We start from the raw sequence: 22,399 nt of genomic DNA, 5'->3' as shown, positions 1-22,399 counted from the left end.
CAGTTAGCTTATGTTAGCATAAAGACTGGAGATGCCTGGCTCTGTCTAGACAGGTAACAAAATCTGCCTACCAGCAGCTCTAAATCTCACTATTTAGCATGTTATATCTCTTTTGGTTAATCTATATAAAACTGAAGTGTAGTGCTATTTTACGGGGGGGGGGGGGGGGGGGGGGGGGGGTTATATGCTGCGATAGTGTGTTGTCTTTACACTTTGGTGTTTGTATGGATTAGAGCAAACAGATTAATCAAACTAATGCAGCAGACAGATTAAACAAATAATAGCCACGGCTCTGTTCACACTATATGGCTGCTGGCTCTGGCTTGATATTTCATACCGTATAACTGTGAGAGTGGTATCGATCTTTTCCTGTAAACCTTGGCAAGAAAACAAATAGTTACATTTTCCACAGTGTCACCATTCCTTTCAGGTAAACAGTAAAAATTGTTATATCCACAGTGATTTGAATATTCTTAGCTTTGGGTGATGAGCACACGTATGCGGTGGTAGAGGCAGGCATACAGGCCAGCTCTTTACAGTGAGGTAAAAGTGTTGTTGGTCCTCCATCATTTTGACCACCCCCTGTAATAAGCTCATTTATAACAATTTATTGATTTGAACTGTAAAAGCATGCATTACATCCGGTCAAAGTAGCAAGATGCTAAACAGTTATGTCAGATCTTTATTCCTGAAGAGATTGGGTATCATACAATGTCTTTGATGCATTTAGAGAAAACCAGATTTTTATGGCATGGATTCAGTAAACGGAATGAATATAGGGCTGTGGTAGACCCTGTGGCTATATAAAGATTATAGTCATTATAATATTATTGCTTTCATCACAGAGGAGAGAGAATATGGGCCCTTAAGACAAAGGTTATGATTTCCTTACAGGCCCACCTCTAAATCTAACCAGTAACACCTAAGTTGAAATTCTAATGGAGTGTCTCATATGACCACACAGGCCTACTGCAGATTAAACTGATTTTGTAATGAAACAAAGTGATTGCACAGTACCGAACTACTGCCATAAGCAGTTAATTTAAGACAAAATGCCCATAAATGCTTTCTAATATCATAGGGTATAATATAATGATTGCTTTGTGCTTATCAAGTACAAGTACTGATTCTTTCAACTTAAGTGTTACTTTAATAAGCAAGTGAAATTGTGTGGCATTGTGTCCAGCTCAGACAGGTAATATGATGCAGATGATGCATTTTCAAATGTAAAGCGCATCATCTAGCAACATATTCGGTATTTGATCAACTAATAAAGTCATAAAATCGCACATGGTAAAATAGTCTATATATGAAATACCAAAAATACAGCTGTGAACAAACATGAAAATGGAAACAAGGTAATATAGTTAAGGCTAAACATCTTTGTCTATTACCTTTGTATAGCTAAGTCAATAAGAGGAGCATGCAATCAACATAACATTGCCACAATTTTACATTAAACAACAAAAGCAGTCAACTCAAAACAAATGTATGTGCCTTTCGTCACCACAAATTAGAACCATGTAATGTAAGTTTTCCACGTTGTAAATCATATGGCTTTGTGCAATTTTTCACTGTCAGTAAATTCACTAATGAAATTGTTTTTGTAAAATAAGATATCAATAAATGTCATGCCAGAAATTATTGAGATTTTGTTCTACATGCGCTGTTTCTTACATGCCAGATTGTGCTAATTGTACATTATCCTAAAAAAAAGAGTCAGAGGTCTTTCATCATAGCATGTACACTTACATCCAGGGACAAATGTGCTCAATTCCATCACCCTACTTTATATAAGGTATTTGTGCACATATTCTACATTTCTTTTAATATAAGAATATTGTCCATTAATAAATTAGGAATAGTACAAGGACTCCAGGTAGGGAAATAAAGGTGGATGGCATAAGTTAAAATATGTTGCCTGCTTTATGTAAAGCGATCTGAATTCATCTTTCTGAGTTTGGGTGGCAAGTGTCCGTCCATCCTGCCCCCTCCTCCCCCGGCCAGTCGCTGCAGCTTGGGAGGTAAGTCCGCCACTGACTTACTGATGGGCTCTGTGCTGATCTTGGAGGCCTTACCAGCCTGCTTATCATCAGAGACGCCGGGAACAGAGCTGATTCGCTGCAGCTTCATGGGCAGGTCTCCAAAGCTGTAAGTCATCTCTGAGGTGGTGGAGCTCATCCTTAGTAGCTTCTTGGGCAGGCCATCCCGCCCTGTGATCTTCTGGAGCTTGGTGGGCAGCTTGGTGGTGCTGTCATTGTCCTCCAGGGTCTCCAGGCAGTCCAGGGAGCTGTTCTTCTCCCCACTGTTGCACAGGGACGGAGCCATGAGGGGCGACGAGAGGAGCAGAGCCTCCTCCTGCTCCTTCACGCTGTACGGAGGGGTGGGCACCTCAAATGTGGCGTGGAACTGAGAGTAGTCCACCTTAAAGAAGCCTTCCTCCAAGGAGATAACCGGGAAGAAGCGGTGTCCCCACAGAACCTCGTCCTCAGTGTAAGACGTCCTTGCTTGGCAGGTCATCCCTGTCAAGGGGGGGGGGGGGGACAACACAAAAATAACTGTGAGGCTTCACAAATTATGACAATTTATCTCATTGTCTCACTGCAGCCCAACACAGTAGAGCCTATGAAACATTTCATGACTCTAGTATTAAACAACACAACCATGATTTAATTATATGCTTGGCACTGTTCCATAGGAATCAACAATATGTTATCCACCAGGATTCTTGCCACCGCCTCATTGAGTCAGTACTTACTGTATTACAGAGCCAGCTGCCTAAATAAAAAGCTTTTGATTTTCAGTTTCTAGACATGATGAGCAATTTCCAGTGTAAATTAAAAAATAATTAAAAGTGTAGTGTAGTATTATTCATGATGTTTTTTGTTTTTGTTTTGTTTTGCTTTTTAAAATAGGAATGGTTAATTATTTAAACACTCTGAAATTACTGTAGGAGTCTATGCCATAACTGCCAGGGCCCTGTGTTCACAGAGTAAATTTGATATCAATGTAATTTTTTTTATAGTATTTAGATTTTCTGCTTTGTTTACCCGAGGCTCCACATTAATGCATAAAAGACAGGTTACAGCTGACACATAAACCTGAAGATGACACAATTCCATGAATTTAATAAAAGGAAGAGTAAGTTTACATGAGAAAGGATACTTGTTTTAGTTAGTAAAGATAAATAAACAGGTCTTCCGCACATAATCTCTCCTGATACTTAACAGTTCAGTCCGCACCTTAAGCTTGGCTAGGAGCTACAAAAGATAAAGGATTAAGTTAATCAAATTGCTGGAGAGGGAAAACCCAGACGGAGAGTGGCTGCAGGCAAAGACTTCAGGAGGTCTGGCTCACACCAAAATCTATTTTTATGTTAGGAGCTTTCTTATACAATAAAAGGGATACATTCTAATCCAAAACAGAAAAAGTTACATAAAGTATCAGTTTCATAACATTGTTCAGCTAGAGAAACCATCCAGAAAAAAAAAAAAAAAAACTATTTAGCTTGCTCTGGGTTTGTGTGTGCACTATGCTCTGCAAATTTGGCACCATAGCAGATTATGATACACTTGGAATAAATTTTCCGTCACAGGGGACTCTGAATTAAATACCTGCTTAAAAACTCCTTACAAACAAATTAATGCAATTAGCAAAATTACGAGGTTTGAATTAGTGATCAGTGTTTTTGTTGTTAGTTTTTTTTCCATGCAAAGTTATTGGATGTTCATTCGTGATTACTCATCAACACTATTCAGCAGCTGCTATCATATCTGCCTGTGCATTATCATACTTAACTGCATACTATGCCAAAGCCCTGTCCATTCTAGCAACAGTACGCTGAAAAAACTTCTTAGAGAAAACTAAGCTTAGAAAAATCTATAATTAGGTTTACATGTAAGGCAAAACACTAAATTTGCTAAATCAGCTCAAAAAGCCCCCCTTTTAGTGTAGAGGAATGGCTGGGGGTACTCATGTTAAGGCTTGTTGAAATCCATTAGGAAATCAGGGACTGCAGTAGGTTATTATCACATGTTTTAATTACCAGCTTAATATTGTTCTGGCAGCAGCAGTTGGGTCTAAAACGCTCATTCACAGTGAGACATCGCTGCTGATTGCGAGGATGTCATCGTTGAAAACTAGAGGCATCTGTGATTCCGCCCGATTCCCAAGGTCATAAAATAATTCACTGATAACAGCTCTGAACATAATCGCAGATGTGCAAGAGACTGAACATCAAGTGCGTTTGGGGTATTCAAAGCATTACTTCTGCGCGATTGCTTCAGAGGCCCGGAGCCTTTAGGCACATGGAAGTGTGCAATGCAGCAGTGAATAAAGTGGGCAAAACTAATGACAACTTTAGGGCCAAAGCGATTGAGAGTTAAGTGTGAATGGAAATTTTATTGTATTGTGAGCCTGTTAACTGCCTCCAGCCAAAGCACAGTCACCATTTGATCACCAACAGGCTTATGTATACTGATTCTGACAACAGTGTGGCGTTTAGGCTTTATAACAGCTACTTAGTCACCAGAAGTCAGCAGCACCTGTTTTATTGAATAGCACAGTCAATGCTGTGATGCTAACTAGACATCCATACTGCGTATACAGAACTAAAACATCAATAGCAACTTTACTGATGCATGATAAGAAAAAAAGGCTTGAACAAGTAAAGTGAAATTGTGCCTGAGGCAAAAGGTTCCTACAGTAATATACAGGACCCAAATAGCTTCATCTTACATCTATTAATAATGCTCTATTGTTCGTGCAGATGGTGTAGGAGTTACTGTAAGACCTCTTGTCTCTAGAAACCCATGAACCCTGCAGGCCTGGAGCTGAATCCCTGTTCAACCTGTTCCCCTTCCTCAGAAGCCTCTCAGTCCCCCCACTCCCCGAAAGAAATCTCTCTGATGTGGACGGGCTAATCAGACGTACCTTTCTTCAAAAACCAACAATGGTACTAGATTTAATCACCGTCATTAATATACATTTAATTCCTATACATTATTCAAGGATTGGTGCCTGGGCCATTGCACAATTATAGACCTGGTTGCATCATGTACATACAATTGTGTTGCTAAAGACCAGCTGTTCTGCAACACCCACATTCATACGGCACACAGTATAACAGACACAGCAATGCTAATTAACTGTGCGCCTCCAATTTCAGTGAGGCCACAACACAGTTCATTTTGCGATGGTATGTCAAGGGATATGTTCACCAAAGACTTCACAAAGATCACATAACAGAGTAAGCAGCCAAAAATAGCACCAATATAAAAAAAGAGAAAACCTGATTTTGACATTTTCTGCAGCTTCTGTGTGTTATCCCTTAAAATAGGTATCCAGTCAAATGAGAATACTCATATCTGAGTGTATTTCGTATCACTGGTGAAGCCTTATGTAACTCTAAAATACACGCTGCCTGGGACTCAGTGTTTCTATGGAAACAAAACTGTAGGAATGTGCGCATGCAACAGCCATAAACCTTTCCACTGCTGAGTTTGGGCAAAAGTAATAGTGACAACACAAAACAAAAGTCTCTCTTAGATCACGACAGAAAGAAGAATAAAAAAAAAGAAAAGAAAGAAAAAGCATTCAAACTGCTCAAAATGGATTTTCCATTGAAGGCATGGTCAAATCATCCATCCACACTAAATCTCCTCTCAGAGTGCTTTTGCTTTGGTGGAGTGGGTAAATCATATATTTTGGTGACTTCTCATCAGTGAAGGCTGGCGCTCATACTACAAATGTCATCTTTAATAACGCACAGAGCAGCTTTCTCTTCCTCTGTCATCTATCGTCTTTACAGTATATTGCTGTTTTATATCCGTGTCATCTTCGTATCACATGAGCATTGTGTCATAAACGCACATACAGCAGGGAGGGGGGAAAAAAACATAATGACCCCGTCCCTCTCTCTGCTGCTGTTTGCTGCTGGGAGCAAAGCAACTGTAGAGCATCACAGCAGTGAGAAAGAAACACCTCTGATGAGGGGTCTGCTGTTTTGTCACAGCCGGTTAGAGGTGTCTGTAACATCAGTTAACATCAGTGGTGAAAAGTGAAACCACGCCAGCTCACTCACAAGATGAGACTATTTTTGTACACACTTTTTATGCCCTATGCTAGGTAGACCCGACTATAGGCCAGTCATTTTTATGGCCTTTATTTGATGAAGAAGCACAGGGTGTGACGTGTGACAAAGCTTTGGGACAAAGCATTTGTGATTTTAATACAGTGGCTGCATTAGCATTCAACATAGGTAAATATGTTTAGCACATTTGGAGGCGTTCTTTGAGTTTACCTGAAGGAAGAAAACACCAAATTCCTGAGATCCTGGGTTTTCTATTCATCCCATAAGTTCAGAAAGGATAGTGTCATAGCAGACAATTAATTTATTCGTAACGTGTTTAATTTTTTTAAAACAAATATGCTAAAAATGCTGGTTTCTCTGCTTCTCAAATGCTAAGTTTTGAGCACATGACTTCAGGCTCTGAAGAAGAAGACCCGTGGTAGGCTTTTTTTTTTTTTTTTTTTACTATTTTCTGAGATTTTTTAAGACAAAAAAAAACTGGCTTGCAGATAGGGTAACTGAAATCATCAAAATAAAAGCAAATCAACAGATAAGCAGATGCATTCATTCTGTCACTCATGAACAATAGAGAATACAGTTAAACAAACATTAGCCCTGTTAGGGGAAAGAGGGGGGCAGAAGAAACCAGGAGGGAACAACATCATTGGAATCGGTGCCGAGACAATTCCTCATTCAGCCCATTAGGAGCGAAATTTGTAACTCTGAGGATCCATTACACTTCTAATTTCAGTAAATGGTTATCTCTTCCCCTTTGTGACTCAGTAGAAGCCAATACCAATATATCTCAAATCCACAATGGAATGCCCCTTCACAATAAAGTGCCGTATAGTGAAAGATTTAGTAACACCCCTGTTAGAGAACCAACAGTGTTCTGGTTGATTTACCAATATTATATGTATTGTGCAAATGCACTGTTGTATGTTATATATTGACTTATGGTAGCATATATTTCTCACCAGTTGTACAACAAAGAAAATCTTAGTACAGATTATGATTTTGGAAATTATGAAACTACTACAGTGTCTCTTATGCTAGCAGTCTCATCAGCATGTGAGAGCAATTAGAGATTCAAATCAATCATTGTTACTTTACAGGAGAAAGTGCAACATTCAAAAAAATACTTAAAGCTTCACTAATCAATAATTTTATATCAATAATTAATAAAAATGACTATGTGTAATGTGAAAGGGGCACTTGTCATGACAAACTCACAAATCACTTTTGGTTTACTCTCATAAAGATAATGATATTATCGTGATATCTACAGAAAATGTTAAAATATTAAATTAAAAAATAATAATAATAATGCGATCAGTCACTTCATGTTTAACTTTGTTTATTGTGTGTTTTGTCTCTTTTTTGGCAAATTACTTAGTGTAGGGACGTGAAGAGAGAGTCTGTGACCATAGCTGTACAACAAGTGAACAAAAAAAATTACACTTACTGGATAGTGAAAAGTCAACCAGATGAAATGATAAACAAAAGATCCACAAGGCCAAACATCTGCCATCAGGCTATTATCATATGTGCATTATTAACAGGATTTCAATATTTCATTTTGGTATATCACAACACCCCCTATGTAGCTGATAAACCAAATATACGCTATTTGCTCATCACCAGACACTAGAAAGACAAAGTGGAGCATTTGGCAGCTTAAAAGCCAGGTATCTAAAATAGCTAAAAGGAGAGTGAATAGTGGGGTTCCATTTGCCAGGTGGCCAGAAACACAACTTTGAATAAATGCTAATGCTGCTCTGTGGCTGCTGCTGATATAATTAGCCAACTGTTTGCTAATATGTTCACCACATCAAATTTATGAGGTGATATGTACCGTTGTGTTTACAGCTTGTTCCCCTGCCCCTAAAAATCTATCCATACTGCTTTAAGTAACAGAAAGTATTTTATTAGTATTTAAGTACCAAACATGAAACTACTTAATGATGCATCACTATAACACATAGGCTAAACAACGTTTTCATTTGCATCACGTCAGGTCAGCTGAGGCATCAGGGTTTCTCATTTCATCTGAACTCTATATTTCATTTGATTTGTTGCACAGCACAGGTTTGAAGTATTTTCCAAAAAGAGAAAAAAAAAAGAAATAAAATCATACAAAATATCCTGCATATCAACAAAAATATTAAATGCAGCACATGAAGAATAAAAATTACGTGTAAATGCAACAGAATTACAAGCAAAATATGATTCAACACATAAAGCAAATAATATATCAACTTGTAAGAACTGTTCCACTATAGCTCTCCATCCTGTGTTTCATGAAATGATGTCTACAGTTTACAGGCTGAGGGATAGGTGATGTTTTCTGACTGGCCAATGTATAGTATCTTAATCCTGCAAAAGTGTGAAATCCTCTCTGAAGTCCTTCATTGCTGAAGTTCACCAGGCAGTTTACTGCTCTCATATGCAATATCTGCAGCATGCGACAGCAGGAGCGGCATTAGAATAATCCTCTGCTGAATCCACAAATTCCAAAGAGATTGGAAAAAAATGCATATCATTAAACGTCAATTTCAGAGGGGAAAGAAGGCAGAAAATCAGAGGAAAAAAAAAAAAAAGTTTTCTGCCTTGATGTGTGCATTTGAGTAACACGCTGAGATTTTTATGCCATCTCAGCAACAACCCTGTTTTTAAGTGAAATCTCCAGGAATGATCCAAATAGAATTTTAAAAACGGAGGAAGTGACTGTATATACTGTAACACTGAGCTGTGGAGATTACAGGTGCTCTGTCTGCACTCTACAGTATATGCAATATTTCATAGACTCCCAAGTTATTCCATTATAGACTGAGAAAGAAAAAGGCAGGAACTCGTGTCAAGAATAAACTTTGAGATTTAGATGCCCAAAAGCCTTCTCAGCTTGAGACTCTAAATAAATGCACTTTTCCTTGATAACACAGAGCTGACTGCCTCTCTGGTCTCACAAAGTGAAGCAGCCGCAGAGTCAGCGGAGTGACAGCAAAGATAAAATGGGTTCTTTGGTGGCTGGAATAGAAAAGCACTGTAAACTCGAAGGCAGTCTGCCAGTGTCTCTTGATAGTAGCTGAGAAAAAAAAACCTAAGTGGTATTCACAGACTCGGTCGTCTAAAAGAAGCATATCCAGGTTGTAGAAGCCGGAGGATCATATCCGTTTGCCACCGGGCTCAGTCATATTCTCAGCTGAGGATTTGCACTTGACACACTGAGGACAGAGTAAAGTCAAGGGGCAGACCTGAGAGCAGAGATCTATTTATTGCAGCTCTGTCAAATCATCTAGGCAGAGTCTCAATCTAGATTTTTGAATAAAATAAATCACTGCTATTATATGATTCAACAACCCACAGGCACCGAGCGAATGACACTCAAAATTGACGGCTATGTGAAAATGAAGGTTTATTCAAATGACTTCTCTAGATGAACTCTTCACAATGCAAGTCACTGAAAAAGGAAGGTGGGCGTCAAAGAGTTCTTTGCAACCCCCTATTTAGTGACAAAATCACAAATAACCTTCCTATCCCACTCTCTCGCTCTCTCTCTCTCTCTCTCTCTCCCCCCCTCCCTCTCTCTCTCTCTCTCGCTCGCTCTCTCTTTGTCTGTCTGGCTTTCCCTTTCACTCAGTCACTCAAATGGTCACACACAGTCTCACACACACACACACACACACACAAACTCACTCACCAGTGCAGTGTTGTCAGCAAAGTCCCCTGACAGTCTATCACGGCTGTGGAAACAGCTCAAGTGTTATGTATGAGAAAAATGCTAGCAAAAACAAGCATGGGAATCTGGACGTTGCACACACAGAGAGCCACCACACAACACCGTCCAAGATTCACCCTTTTATCTGACTGCTTGCTCCCATTGTCGGAGCATTCGCTGCGGCCAAGGCGGTCCACAAAATGTCTTTGCTGCACGGCTGGAGTGTGAGGTACAACGATTAATTTAACAGTTATCCTGTTTTTCATTTTGGGGAAACAGGGAGCAGAGTTCCTCTTTGTCTTCTTTTAGGATCTGTGATACACCATTTTCAGCTGCTGTGCTGAATATGGTAATGGGAAGCTAAGAAGGGGAGAATTTAAGGAAGCCGAGCTGTGTATTCAAGCTTACTGAAGAGAGGAAAGTTCAATTCACAAGTGTGAGTAATGTCGTTCTGAGTAGTTTGGCTTTTCACAACTGACTTGTTATTCTTTTTCAATGAGATGTCACAAAGGAAAAAACTAACTGTTCCTATAATAGAATAAAAAAATCTAATTTTGATGCAGATACTGCTGTTGTGGCCACAAGTCCTGTCTGATTATCTGTTTCTATGGTGACCACCATCAAGTGGTAGAAAAATCTAGAAGCATTCAGTGACCTGTTTTTCACAGTCTGACTTTTCAAAGATTAAAATAAGTCCCCTCCCTCGGTTAAATACTGTTTTGGTGTGCGATCCATTAGTGAAGGTGGCTTCTAGTTGTTTGCAGCTCCGAGGTTTTATTCCACCCATACAGCAGCAGCGGCCGAGCAATGAGAACAAGGAGGAAGCTGATGGAGGGAAAAGGCAGGGGAAGTGCACTGCTGTGGGGGAGGGGAGAGCCTGGATGCTGAGGCAATTGCTTGAGTGTGGAGGCTGCTGGAAAGGGAAGGAAGGGAAGGGAATAGAAGCAGGGGCTGCCAACCATCTCCACACAAGGTGGGGTGTCAGGCAGGCTAGAGGAACATATGGCTGTAGGCCATTAACACAGCCAGGAGAGCACACATTACCAAGTGAAGGCAATGCTGAATGCTGCTGTAAAGGGAGCCAGTTAAGCAAAACGGCAATCGATGGATTTCCTTTAGGCCAAACAACCACTATCAGTCAAATAGGAAAAATCATGCCGGGGATATGCTCACACCAGCCGGGGCTGTGAATGATTTTCTCTTCATTATATATTGAGTGCAGAAATGATCAGAAGACCATTTTCTCTCCATAAAACACACTGGAAGAGTGAAAGCCGTAATCTCATATTGATTTCAGATATTAAATCTACTTAAATGACGAAGAGCATGATGAGGAGTTACAGCAGAAAGGTTGGATTGCATGGTAAAAAGAAAAGGACTCCATCACCGTTAAGACAAAGTCTCAATCGTTGTTTCAAGTTTGCCACTCGAGCTAGCGAGCAGATTATTCCAGTAAACTCAAGCATGTCTGATTGATAAAAATAGAAGGAGACATCCCAGAGGAGGGTCTTGCCTGAAGACAAGCTTTGAGAACAACATGTTCATGTGGCTCTGTGTTTATGCTGCAGGATTGATTCACCTGCACTTCAGGGACGGTCACAGCTCCGCCAATCAATGCTGCCACTGACCAACAGTGCAAGTGCACCACAACCTTCCTCACAGCTATCACCTCAAACGGGTGGAGCCACAATATTATCTCAATTACGGCCATGTAACACTTTGCCCTGTCCTCCATCTGAACGGGGGTTAATGTTGAGGTCTCCAGTTTGTGTCGTTAATCATTTAAAAAAAGTGTCCTTCTCACAACAACACAGCAGACACATCTTCTGAGACAAAACCATGTGAGACCTGGTCCATTATTTCTAATTCTTCGTAGCATGACAGGGAGAGTGAGGCATTGTTGGAGAATGCATTTCCGCTTGCTTTCGTCACAGAGCAAGTTCATCCAAGGCCTGCCACCGCACCTCGTCTACCAGTGATTTATTGCCATCCAACAGGGACTTGACAAATCCCTAAAGACACAATTACCGTGCTCCCCCTTGGGAGCCCAGCACAGTTCATCTAAAAAGGGATAATGAATCCAGGATGTCATAGCTGGTTCGCTGCAATGCCCATTATGTGGAGTCCATCCCCAGTGCAATTATTGTATGTACAGAAGACATAGGAGGTAAATCTCACTCACATTCCTGCAATACTCTTGTTTGTTTATGTGAAATTAGTGTTGCTAATTTCAGTGTTATTTGATACAACATGCAAGCTAAACCAGGTTGCCTTTGTGCAGGGCATAATGAGTCATTGTACAGTAATTGCCAATATACAGGGGGTGGACAAATTTTATTGAACACCCTTGATGTAATTTAATTAAATAACTCTAAACAGCCTTTACAACAAATGTTTGTGAAGCTTATAAACTTCAGTTCATTTTTAGACTGTGTGGGGTGTCGACTCATCTCTATGGTGATTTTGAAGCTGTAATTTTTATTATTGTCGTAATGAAATTAATTATATTGTAGCTATAACCCCTATGTACAGTATGTACAGAATACAATCTGTTACGATCCAGTACACCATAACATAGACTGAAAAGACCCAACGCTCTAAAAGCCTGTCTCAGAATAGAACATTATGAGTCACAAAGTTGGTATTTATTGCAGGGCGCTTGTAACACTGTAGACATTATTGGATTATGTACATCTTCATGGTTTTCATCAAACCTCTGAAATTATTTCAAATCTAATCCATTTGTGTTGCTTTTAATTTTATATATTTAATTTACTTAATTCAATAACGTATATTTTTCACATTACTCAAGTAAAAATACCAATAATATGATATAAAAATACAGCATTACTTAAGTGTATCGATATAATGTACTTAAAGTGAAGCTGAAGCTAATTGAACTTGTTCATTTACTGTTGGGTATTTTCTTCAATAACAATGCATTATGTTTTATAGCAGCATCATATTGTTTGTATGTAAAATCTTCATTGCAATGTAACTAATAACTATAGCTGTCACGCTAATGAAGTTGAGTAAAAAGTACTATAATCATCACTGAAATGTACATGGAGTTGAAGTAAAAAGTACAGCTACCTCAAATTTGTATGTGAGAATACTTGAGTAAATGTACTAGTTTATATTCCAGAAGAGTTTTAATGAACATGATGACTAGTAATACCACACTATCTAAGCTGTTAACTAAAGATTACTTGGGAAATATATCATTACCTTATTGTATTCAGAGCCAGACTTTATGTATCACTAGACGTGTACGTGACGCTGCAAACACTGCCAGCATTGTTGTGCTGAAATATTCAAAGCAGGTAGCTGGAAAATGTATTGTTAATAAAGACAAGTGAACCAAAAGCGTGAAATACATTTTAACAAGAGAGCTGTAAGGTATCCAACATGTGGCTTATCACCTCGGCTGCACAGGTGGAGCTCGGCGGGGGCAGACACTCCTCTCCTGAGCTCTCACCCAGAGCACATTAGATTTAATTGGAAACTCCTGCTCTCACCTGATCTGCAGTGTTAACTTCCCCACTGAACCCCCTTTAACCCTTTGACCCGCAGGGCTGCAGCAGGGAGCGCGACACTGGGAAGAGAGGACTCGCTTTCGGTGTAATGACTCGGAATGAATTATGGTCAGTTTCTCCAGAGGACGGCACAGTCTGTCACACCAGGCTCATATCACTTGTGCCCGTGTTTACCTAAGCTCTGAGGATCCTGACGTCACGTGACCCCAGACCTCCGGGGCTATGGCCTCTTACTCGTATGATTGAAACTATTAGGCCTCCAGCGCAACAGAAAGCTCTCCATTTTCATTTCAATTACTGCTGCTGATGATAAAACACAGATCGGGCCATGACATTGGCTGCTCTGCTAATCAGTGGCAATAGATGTTTCCAATTAATTATGCTGGCTGGCTTTACTACTAGACAGAGACTGCATCAAAGCAATTATTACACAATTTCATTTTCTAAATATACGCTTTATATGTATTTGTTGCACAACAATAACTTAATTGAAGCTACGATGATTATATGAGTATTATATAACAAAATTATTTTTCCACTACGCAGGTCAGGTAATTACTTTTTCGTGGTGTAGTCTCTTTAGTGTCTTTTTTATTAATAATTAATATATCTAATCATAAATATTGAAGATCCATCTATTTACACCAAAACAAATCATTATATTTTAGCGTCTTCTCACTCCTAAAACAGATCCAAACTCAAAGTTCAATTAAAAGATAGGGGTGCAAGCACAGTTTCAAATGTTGAAATATATGCAGGCGAATCATTATACGCTCCAGTCAATACTGTATTTATACACACATTAACATTGCCAGATCCACTCTATATGCAACCAACCCCTGCCACCCCCACACTCATTTTAAAATGGGCAGATAACTGGGATACTCTGTGAATCATAGGATAGGATATGAAAAAGAAGGGGCCTGACAGACATCTCTGAAAACAATCAAAATCAACGTACAACTTTATCAAAAAGAAGAGGGAGTATTTTTTTGCCGTCATTTGCCTCAGAACCAAATTGAGATGAAATGCGATGCAGCATTTTATGTCAAATACACAATCAGTGGAAGATCATTTACAAACATGGAGATTATTAGTTAGTCCACTAAGCAGAGAGAGATCGTCTGAAGACTTAAATAAAGTCTGACTGAAACTCAAACACAAGCATCTAAATGAATACTAAGCTTAGAGTTTACTGTGGAGTAAACTTTATGCCTGTGAATCCTAAAAACCTTGGTAACGTTGCCAAAAAAAATGAAATGAATTTCACGGCAAGCGTAGTGATCACACTCATTTGCATGAAAGTCACGTCAATCTGAGAAGAAAAAAGGTTTATGCTGATGATACAGTTTACCCTCATGAATCACTGCTTTTCATAGCTGATGAGTGAATTCAAAAACATTTTGCAAAGCTTCTAGAGATCTTAACACTGTGTTTTCACCATATTAGACCTAAAGCATTATACAAAATTTCAGGGTTGACTAATGTACCGACAGACTTCTTTCTGTTCCTTAATGAAAATGAGTTCCCCATGAAATAAATCATCAGCTTGTTTATCTTTGTTAGTTATTATGTCTCCGATCTGAAAACTGCATGGTCTTAAACTCCATGAATGCAGCATTCACACGGGAGTGTTGTGACTGCATCCTGTGCAAATTCAACACCGAAAATCGTGAAATGAATTTAGTTGCAATACGCTGATTGGTTTCGTGGCTAGAGGCACCTAAACGTCTGTTACCAGCAGCTACAGTTTATTTTGGGTTCTCAATAATCAGCTCCACTAATGAACAGATTGCCTCTGGCTTGGGATTTAAGCCTTTGTAGTGTTGAACAGCATTACTGGTGTTAATGGGACACTTATCTAAACTCCTGATGTATTTTAAGACTGCATATAGTAGCTCTGAATCAGCTGATGAGTCAAAGGCAGGTCATCATCGTCAGCTCTGTAGTGGAACAGCGAAAAATGAAGCTGCAATGCCATTAACATGTCATTATATCATTATATAATTTGTTTTCCTATTATTTTTCACACATTCAAGATAAACACTGTGTTCTTAATATTTAGAATGAAAACCTGCTCCACAATAAATTAAAGGCCCTGCACACATACACACTGTAGCCATTTTCAGTTACTCTGGCTGAGTGGTTGGTTCTACACTGGAAATCACATGACGTCACAAAACTGTATGGGCCAATTAGAATGATTACAGGGTAAATTGCCCCGCCCCACATTGATGGTTATGTTTATGTTTAGGGCAGCACCTGTTTGAGGTTAGGGAAAGATTACGCTCTTGGTTTATTCAAGAAAAAGTCTGCAGTGACTGGAGACATCATGGGTTAATTAACATTTAACTAAAACCCACGATCTTTCCCTAACTTAAACCAAAGTGCCTCTGTTACCTAAACCACAGATGGGACTCAGGATGTGAACCCTAGTTCCTGAAGTCCTGGGATTTGTACACTCACCATCCACCCTGACCACCTTCCCACAACTCCTTGAAATGTAGACGTATAATTGGGGAACCAATTTAGTAATATATAAATGTAATTTCTAGGAGACAGGGAGGTGGTCAGGGTGGTTGGTGGCCACACAAAGCACAGGCCTTTGACACCGGGCTTCACTTCCTGTGTCCTGTGTGAGGTTCGGCTTTAGGCAACAGTAGCCCTTTGGTTAAGGTTAGGAAAAGATTGCAGCTACTGAAGTAACCTTAAGCAGGTGTTTCAGTGGAGCAAGAACAGATACTACAGAGTAAAGATACAAAATACGTTGTCAGTCTGCTGATACGTTTGCTATCAACATTTGGTGACTTGTGACACGCATTAGTCAGCGTTTCTTCAATGTACTGATCGTATCATGTATAACATTATAACTGTAATTTTTGAAGCAAGTATGGCAAACATTCACTAGCTCCTCCTCTTCCATTGATTTCCTGCTTTTCTGTTTTGCATCGTTGCGTGCTGAACATGTTTGGCTTTTGAAGTGTTAGTCAGACAAAACAGGCAATCTGAGGACATGATCTCGGGCTCTGAAAAAAATTGTGATCTGTATTTATTTATTTTTTTCATTTCATTTTTTATGATTTTGTACTAGAAGTTTGTATTCAATTATTAATCAAGAATATAATCAGCACATTGATCAATAATTAAAATAACCCTCTGTTGTATCCCTACTATATAAACAGAGTTTCTATCTTGGTGCTCCAAGATGGATATAATATGCATACAATAATTCCAAAGAAATAACATTGAGATATCATAACATGAAGTGGGAGCAGTTTGAGTCTCACAGAATTAATAAGCGTATTGTCAACTGTAAAATCTAATAGGTACATTTTTTTCTGCACAACTCCATCATAAAAACATTTGAATTTATTGGATAACTTTTTATGTATTATTTATTAGAATTAGCACTATACACACACAACCAATATTGACTTTACCAGTATTAAATTCCTCTTTTGTTGTCCATTTCACCTGTCACGTAGTGCACTAATAATGGGGAAGTAAATCAGCTTGGTGGATGAAGCGCTCACACACACACAGAGCCTTATGCACGCATATTTGCTCTGTAGCCACTGACATAGCAGTCGCTGTAGAGCTACATGTCGGGGAGCAATGTGGTTTTTGTCATTTGTATTGATTGTTATTGTGTCAGACACCGTTCCTGTTAGTGCCGTGAACTCATCCAAAACTTACTACGGGTCTCTTGTTTGTGCTCTTTTTCCCCTCCACAGAGCACACCTCTGTTTTTTCAGTGCAAGCAGTCAGACAGCATGTACAGTACATTAATTGCAACATGATGTAAAGCCAATTCATCCTCAACAGTGCAACATCATCTGTAGCCATGTTAGAGAGCCAACTCAATACCACAAAGCCACAACTGGCATTGCTCCAGAAGAAAATATGCTGCTACCAGACATCCTACATGTCTCATTTGGAAGGTGCATCATACTGAGGTGCTGATCAAAAACAAGCTCAAGCTCATAGCTTTTTTATACAATGTAGAGGTTGTCAGAGGTTACAGCAAAATGGAACAATCCGGTGCTCCTACGTGCTCCGATTTTCTCTTGTGTGTAAAGAGAACCTCAGTCCAAAATATTTTTGTGTGATGTAGGGGAACAAAAGGTTACTATGTCAAAAAGGGTATACTGCTGTGTCTGTTATTTTCTAGTAAGAAGACCAAAGAACCTGGGATTGTGAAGCTTTAATCTGCAGTGAAGAGTATTTTAACTTGTGTTCCAGACAATGGTTTTTCCTCACATAACAAAAAAAGACAGATCTGAGGAGATGGGCAGCTTCTTCACTAGTAAACACAGAGCCTCATGAATATTTCATCTTATTCTTTCCCTGCTGTATCACCTGTTCTGGCAAGCACTTCATGGTACAGTAACGCCTCTGTGGGCTTTTCGTATTTCAGAGGAGATCCTCCCTAGTACCAGGTGATGTTATCAGCACAGCAATCTCATTTCATGTTTGGCATCGTATGTTTGCCCGGTTTATTACTGAGATTGTGTTATGATTCCTATACCATAGGAATAAAAAACCTAAGTTTAGGTGCAGTGCTGCAATCCTGAATACTCAAGGAGAGGTTGCCATGGAAACAGAGTTACATTGGCCAGAAATGAAAGCGTCTGAGGATTTAGACTTTCACTGTACATCAATTTTTAACCACAGATTGTTTCTTCATCAGCCTTTTCCTCCAACTTCACATAACCACAACTGCTCCTTAATGCAGAAATGTGTGTGAAGTGCAAACATGAGCATAACAATCCCAAAGAATGAAGCCAAATCCCTTTAATTAAGACTGAGATGGTGACTATTATGAACGAGGGCAATATCATGACACATGCTTCTCTGACAGTCACTGTTATACTATAAATATCTGCCAATATATCAATGATAATTAAAACTACACTGAATATATTCATAATTTAAAAACAAAGTAACTGGTACACAGCATCGGGCAAGTTCAGGTTAATTAACTGCACATTGCAATTACTCTTGTCTTCTTGTGAAGAATCATGTGTCAGATACATCTCAGCTGCAAAGAGACTTTAATAAAACTGCAAAAATATGACAATCAAAACTATCGGTTAGGAGCTGAAGATCTTTGCTAATTGCCGTCTGCAGTGTCAGCCTGTGAGCCTCCCTGTCACATCTCCATATGCTGTTTTCCCTGGACCGTCATATCACAACTGCTCCTCTGTTCACTCTGTAACACTGAAGGAGCTCTCCCCACACCGCTGTATCAGCTGTGTCAAATAAATGGTTGCATTCAAAATGACCACAGTGGAGAATTTTACTCATGGCGTTACTCATCATGTGGAAATGGAATTCCCTAATTCCTAAGGGACCTTAGAAAGCAAATTATTATCCCCTCTGAGAAATAGCAGCCGTGAGGTAAGTGCTGTTCGGGCACAAAGACGGAGGAAAGGAATTTGTCTCAAATGAGAAAAAGAAAATGTGTAAAGCCTAAAAGTGACCTGATGGAGTTTGAAAGTGCTCCTCGGTAGCTTGGCTCTGCTTCCCGGAACCAAGAAAGCGTTTTAATATATAGATAAAAAATTCTTTTACTTAGTACCTGCAACAGAAAATCAATAATCTATGATTTATAAAGGATAACCACTGCTATTATTATTATTATTAACTCCATAGTTGCCACAGAAATAAAAATCTATGAAATGCAATCAAAAGGTCGATAGTCAGTCCACTTGGATGTCAGCTATTAGCACCTGTGACAGCTCCCTATTATTCATAAGATTTGTTGCAGAAATAGATGATAGACAAACACCTCAAAAGAAAATACAACATCTTCAGCTACTCTATGTTTAGCCTGCAGCTACAACAGGCAGTAAAACAGGCTACAGACTCATTTTTTTTGTTTTTTTTTTGTTTTTGTTTTTTTTACCAAAACAGGCCTATAAAAATGCACATCTGTGGGTACTCACCTGTAGTCTCTACTATTCCCTCTAGTATCACCACAATTTCAAACTGCTCTGTTTGCATGGACCTCTGGGAGAGGTCGTAGAAGGGGCTTTTGGTGTCAATCACATGGCAGATCGTGAGTGGTGAGACGAGAAAGAGCTGGTCTGCCCCGGTACTGAAACCCACGTCCAACTCCAACTGATCCAGCGGAAGAAACTCGCCTTCGGGCGTCTGGCGAGACTACGGAAGCGTACAGAAACAGACAGAGACAGAGATGTTTGGTGGGGGGAAAGGACGGGGTAAGACAGACTCATCTACAGCTTTTCAAAGGCCTTTGTGTCAGCCTTTGCACATTTTATCTATCAGAAAGATGACTATAATTTTCCTACATTATGTCTAAAGAGGCATCCAGACTGGAAGAATACCCATCTCAGCATGTGACCTGATGTGCCACTGAGTCTTAAAATGTATCCTGTTTGAAGCAACTGACTCAAATCAGTTGTTTCAAATGTCTTGGTACTATTAGGTTCATCTGCCTTGGACTCATCTGCTGTTTCAGGACATTGCAACTAGAAACAGGTAAAAAGCTTCACTGTGTATAAAACATTTTTAATAAGTTACAAAGCTGGGTGTGGTTGCAGTATGTCTTTGTTCAGACTTACTGAGTTTATACTTAACTTAAACTTCATGGGAGACTACATTTAATCTCCTACACTATCACTGTATTCCAGTATATTACCATGATAACTGGTGGGTATGCATTTGCATTGTAGAGCATTGCAAAGAAAAGGTTGTTATGGGTCTACGATAGAGTTTACTATAGACTTTTGTGAAGTCAGGAAGTGGACAGCAGGGAAATCCATAGATGTTCTCCTGATGAGGGACAACAGCACATCTACAACAAGTTTTAACACACTGCCACTTTGTCATTCAACTCTTGAAACAATTTCAGAAATAAGAATATAATAAAATGTTCTTAGCCAGGTCTGACAAGGGACATTTTGACGTGGTCATGCGTAATTTGCATGTGGTGCTATAGTTTAGCACAGCTGTTGGATTTCTTTGCATCCATTGTGATATTTGGAGATGAGAATGTAGTTTTGTCTACTAATGCCTCATAGCTTTGTGCACAGTTAGGAGTAGGCTTAAATGTCAGTGTGTAGGCCCTACTGTACCAATTTTCCTAAAAAAAAAAAAAAAAAAAAAGAAATCATGAAGTGGGCCATGACAAACCACTGGGATAGAACAAGAAGATAGATTGCATCCCGACTAAAAGTAGTACCACTTACTTTCAGTAATTTGCAGCGGATCTGTGCGGAGACCATATGGCTGTTACGCAGGTTGCCCACCCTGAACATGAGAGTTAGTTTCCCATCTCGCATAGAAATCGCCGCATGTTCACTGAACATCAAAGTCTCGGCCCTTTTCTTGGGCTGAGACATCTTGATAAACATGCACCCGATCAAGAAGGCATCGACGATCGATCCGAGGATCGACTGGAAAAGAAAGAGAATGATCCCCTCGGGGCATTTGTCTGTGATGTATCTGTAGCCATATCCTATAGTGGCCTCGGTCTCTATGAAGAAGAGAAAGGCCGAGGGAAAGTTATAGACATTGGCCACACATGGAGTGTACTTGTCATTGTGAGCTTTGTTGAGGTCTCCTCTGATGTACGCGATGAACCACCACATAGAGGCCATGAAGAGCCAAGCGACTGTGTAGGTGAGGATGAAAATAAATAGATTCCAGCGCCATTTCAAATCTACCAGTGTCGTGAATAAGTCTGAGAGGTATCTGCTGGTTTCACCACCCAGGTTCCCATGCTGGACGTTACATCGCCCGTTCTTGTCCACGAACCGCTGCCTCTTCCTCTTTTTCTCTGGGGGAGGCTGATTGAATCCAGACCCGCTAGATGAGGTGGTCACTACCTGATAATCGTCCCCAAATTTCTTTCGAAGTGCAGACATACTACGATGACAGCAGCGAAAGAAATAACAAAGGATTCAATGCAAATGGAAAAAAAAAAAAAAAAAAAAAGTCTGGGTTGTAGTTGCTGCAGTCGTTAATGCCCGTGCGCAATGTCTCCTGTTTGGAAATAAGGCGATAAAAGTGCGCTGTCTTCGCCCCGGTTAGTCTTGCATCGTCCTCTTTCGCCACACACTGCTGCTGCTACACTCTACAGCCATGAAACATCAACAATGTGCGAGTAGTTTACGGAGCCCGAAGATAGAAGCCATATGAAGCCTTTTTAAGCGACGCACAGGATAAGGTGTCCAAACGCGCCAGTCGCAGTCCAGGTTTTACAGGTTTATCAGCTGCTACGTCGTGGATTACTCATCGCCCGTGAAGGTTGGGGCTATTCAACGACCTGTTCCAAAGTGTACTCGCAGAGTAAGTTTTCATGCGAAAGTTCAAAATCCCTCAGTGCGCCATTAAACACCAATATCTCTGCGTAATTATTCGCTGGAATCGGTTTCCAGGGTGAAACGTCTCTGTGCGCACTCGTGCGAATGTGTTGGAGATGAGTCGGTTTCCAGTCCTTCCTTTGTGATCTGCACACATAGGAGATGAATTGCATCCAAGCATATGAAAAATGACGAGCTGGAGGAAGAAAATCACTGTCCCACTGTCGTCATTTTTGGCTGCGCGCATCGACGCTGATTGCCAGGCTCTTTTCGGGTACCTTCCCTCCTCTCTTAGAAAAATGTCGACTGGATTGTCATGGTTCAGCGGTAGAGATCCAGCAAATGCTCTCTTGGCTGCTTAGATCCTTCTTTTCCTTCGGTTTCCCTGCGCGGCTCCTGCCCACTTCCACGTTTCCAGTGATGCACTCACTGTTGCCTAGTGGTACTACAAAGGCAGACAATTTGGAGGAGGAGGGAAGAGGATTCGCTTGGTTTGACAGGTTTTTTTTTTTTTTTCCAAGTGATCAAATACATGAAACTGCAGCCAAGATACTATGATGACTATGAACGCCACATTTTAGCCTCTTACAATAAATGAATAGCAGTGTGGATATTGCCAAGATAGTAAATATATAAAAAAAATTGTAGCTATGATAAAAAATAGTAACAAAAAAACAACAGTATTTTACATCCTTATCTCTCTGTTGCACACACACTGCCATGAAGCATAGTTTCATGATGCTGA

At 39.9% G+C, this 22,399-nt stretch overlaps 1 protein-coding gene across 1 annotated transcript; it reads right to left on the bottom strand.

The window, feature by feature from the left end:
* Positions 1 to 654: 654 nt before the first annotated feature.
* On the bottom strand, positions 655 to 22,085 carry kcnj3a (potassium inwardly rectifying channel subfamily J member 3a). The gene is made up of 3 exons (XM_071470148.1): positions 20,539 to 22,085; positions 19,273 to 19,489; positions 655 to 2,522 (listed from the first exon to the last, which is right to left on the bottom strand). Exons 1-3 carry the CDS (start codon positions 21,214 to 21,216, stop codon positions 1,927 to 1,929), a joined length of 1,491 nt encoding a protein of 496 aa, XP_071326249.1. The 5' UTR covers positions 21,217 to 22,085; the 3' UTR covers positions 655 to 1,926.
* Positions 22,086 to 22,399: the final 314 nt, after the last annotated feature.

Source organism: Trachinotus anak, unplaced genomic scaffold (genome assembly GCF_046630095.1).
Source record: "Trachinotus anak isolate AG129_WGS33_773 ecotype Australia unplaced genomic scaffold, CSIRO_AGI_Tana_v1 ptg000001l, whole genome shotgun sequence".
NCBI classification, from domain to species: domain Eukaryota; kingdom Metazoa; phylum Chordata; class Actinopteri; order Carangiformes; family Carangidae; genus Trachinotus; species Trachinotus anak.
Note: the sequence above shows the minus strand (reverse complement) of the source record. Positions and strands in the feature narration are given on the sequence as shown.